The 2,805-nt window shown below is 46.8% G+C and overlaps 1 protein-coding gene across 1 annotated transcript in view; it reads right to left on the reverse strand.

Annotated features, from left to right (window-relative positions):
- The window catches only part of EIF3L (eukaryotic translation initiation factor 3, subunit L), a 54,801-nt gene that overhangs the window by 9,371 nt on the left and 42,625 nt on the right, over positions 1 to 2,805 (reverse strand). The window contains exon 12 of the mRNA XM_011978893.1: positions 1,349 to 1,846. Coding sequence (XP_011834283.1) covers positions 1,349 to 1,846 — 498 coding nt within the window. The remainder of the gene's footprint in view (positions 1 to 1,348; positions 1,847 to 2,805) is intronic.

The following is a 2,805-nucleotide window of genomic DNA, read 5'->3' on the forward strand; positions in this document are numbered from 1 at the left end:
TTTTTTTTTCTTGAGACAGAGTCTCGCTCTGTTGCCAGGCTAGAGTGCAGTGGCGCGATCTCAGCTCACTGCAACCTCTGCCTCCCGGTTCAAGTGATTCTCCTGCCTCAGCCTCCCAGGTAGCTGGGACTACAAGCATGTACCACCATGCCCAGCTAATTTATTTTTAGTAGAGATGGGGTTTCACCATGTTGGCTAGGATGGTCTTGATCTCTTGACCTCATGATCCGTCCACCTCGGCCTCCCAAAGTGCTGGGATTACAGGCAAGAGCCACCGTGTACGGCCTTTGGTGAGCTAGTAAGAATCCTCCACCGGGTGGATTGCTTGAGGTCAGGAGTTTGAGACTAGCCTGGCCACCATGACAAAACCCTGTCTCTACTAAAAATACAAAAATTAGCCATGTGTGATGGCAGCCTCTTATAATCCCAGCTACTCAGGAGGCTGAGGCAGGAGAATTGCTTGAATCTGGGAGGCAGAGGTTGCAGTAAGCCAAGACTGCATCACTGCACTCAAGCCTGGGCAACAGACTAAGACTGTCAAAAAATAAACAAACCAAAAACCACTCCCTTCAAGTCTTAGCTTAGCTTAAACTTCACTTTCTCAACAAAGCCTGTCTGAACACCATATTTAACACTGCAACCTGTGCCTCCCACCACCTCTTCCTCCCTTTACTCTGCAGTGCTTGGCAACCTCTTATTACATAGTTTAATTATAACATCTATTGTTAGCTGGGCATGGTGGCTCACGCCTGTAATCCCAGCACTTTGGGTAGCCAAGGGTGGCAGATCACCTGAGGTCAGGAGTTTGACCAGCCTGACCAACATGGAGAAACTCCATTTCTACCAAAAAAACAAAATTAGTTGGGCATGGTGGCACATGCCCCTAATCCCAGCTACTCAGGAGGCTGGGAAAGGAGAATCGCTTGAACCTGGGAGGCGGAGGTTGTGGTGAGCCAAGATCGTGCCATCACATTCCAGCCTGGGCAACAAGAGCGAAATTCTGTCTCAAAACAAAAACAAAAACAAAAACAAAACAAAACAAACAAAAAAACCCCAAAAAACATCTATTGTTTATCTCGTGTTTGTTTTTTTTTTGTAAACAGAGACAAGGTCTCACTACATTGCCCAGACTAGTCTTGAACTCCTGGGCTATAGTGATCCTCCCACCCCAGCCTCCCCTAAAGTACTAGTATTACTAGCGTGAACCACCGCGCCTGGCACCTTGTGACAGTACCACAAGGGCAGGAATCTCTGATTTTGTTCCCCGATATACTTTCATGTGCCCACAATAGTGAATGAAAGATAATGAACACTTAATACAAGACCCCAAGCCCAGGGGACAGCATACCTTATCAATGTAGAAGTCAACCTCTGAGGCTGACTGAAATTCACCATCCAGGGCTGAGATGCCGCTGGTCCACACCAGATTCTTCATCTTGTGTTTGAAGACAAGAAGCTGGATCCGGAACTCCTGCTCTGTGAGGTCCAGGAAGCCAGCCAGCTTGGCCACAGGCATGGTGGTGTAGAGCTTGAGGAAGCTGCGGATGGTGGAAAGCTGGGCCTGCTGCTGCACTTCATCAGAAAACACCTTCAGCTGCTGCAGGAAGGGCTCTTTGTGGTAGTTGGGGTGCACATTATCATAGTTGGGCACTACAGGCGACAGGAACTTGGGGCAGGAGTAACTGAAAAGTTCTTCATAGACTTGTGGGTCACCTTTCTGCATGCGCAGCATCTTGTCCCCATATTTCTCCCGCAGCTGGAGGTGAATGCTCTCATCAATACGCATGGGGTACATAGTGAGGGCAATGGCCAGCAGCGCATGCATCTGCTCATTCTGCTTGTTAATCTGGGAATGGGGTGGAGAGTTGTACCTGGTCAAATAAGATGAACTTCCTGAGGTCCCCACCGTCAGTCAACTGGCCTCACCATTCTCTGCACAGATCTTTGACTTACCCAGTTGTCTCATACCAGCCACTGAATTTACCCCACCTCTCTTCCAATCCTCCCTCTAGATCTACTTAACTTCCATCCTAGCTCCAGATCCTCCTTAGCCATTTCCTGGATTCCTTACTGGCACCTCTGCCTTAGTCTCTCCAGTTTGTCCCACACATCACTAGCAGGTCGATCCTTTTACACCAGTTAGGATCGAGTTAGCCAAAACCTTTGATGCGACTTTGATGCCGACAGAATATAGACTAAACAGTCATGTGCTGTGCAACAACGTTTCAGTCAACAACGGGTCATGGGCCACATATAGGATGGTGATCCTACAAGATTATAATCCTGTATTTTTACCGTATCTTTTCTGTTCAGATACACAAATACCTTGTGTTACAACTGCCTATGTTATTCAGTACAGTAATATGTTCTAGAAGTTTGTAGCCAAGGAGCCATAGGCTATACCATGTAGCCTGGGTATGTAGTAGGTTATCCCATCTAGGTTTGTGTAAGTACACTCTAGGATGTTCACACAACAGAATCACCAAACGGTGCATTTCTCAGAATGTATCTGCAGCATCAAATGACACGGGACTATACTTTACCTGGGTTAATGAAGGTTCTCAGAATCCAATAACCCAATTCCTACTGCCTATTTGCCCTCCAGCCAAAACGGTTTATTGTGCTGCTGCATCACCACACCTTCAAGTCTCAACCACTTTGCTCATGCTATTCTCTGCCTAGGAAGCTCCTCCCAATTCTATGCATGCTTTGAACCCATCCTCCTTCCCATCAATATCCACACCTTATATTAAAACACTCAGAAGCCAGTGAACACTCTGATGTTTGTATTTTTCTTTTTTTTTT

Source organism: Mandrillus leucophaeus, unplaced genomic scaffold (assembly GCF_000951045.1).
Source record: "Mandrillus leucophaeus isolate KB7577 unplaced genomic scaffold, Mleu.le_1.0 Scaffold2, whole genome shotgun sequence".
Taxonomy (NCBI): Eukaryota; Metazoa; Chordata; class Mammalia; order Primates; family Cercopithecidae; genus Mandrillus; species Mandrillus leucophaeus.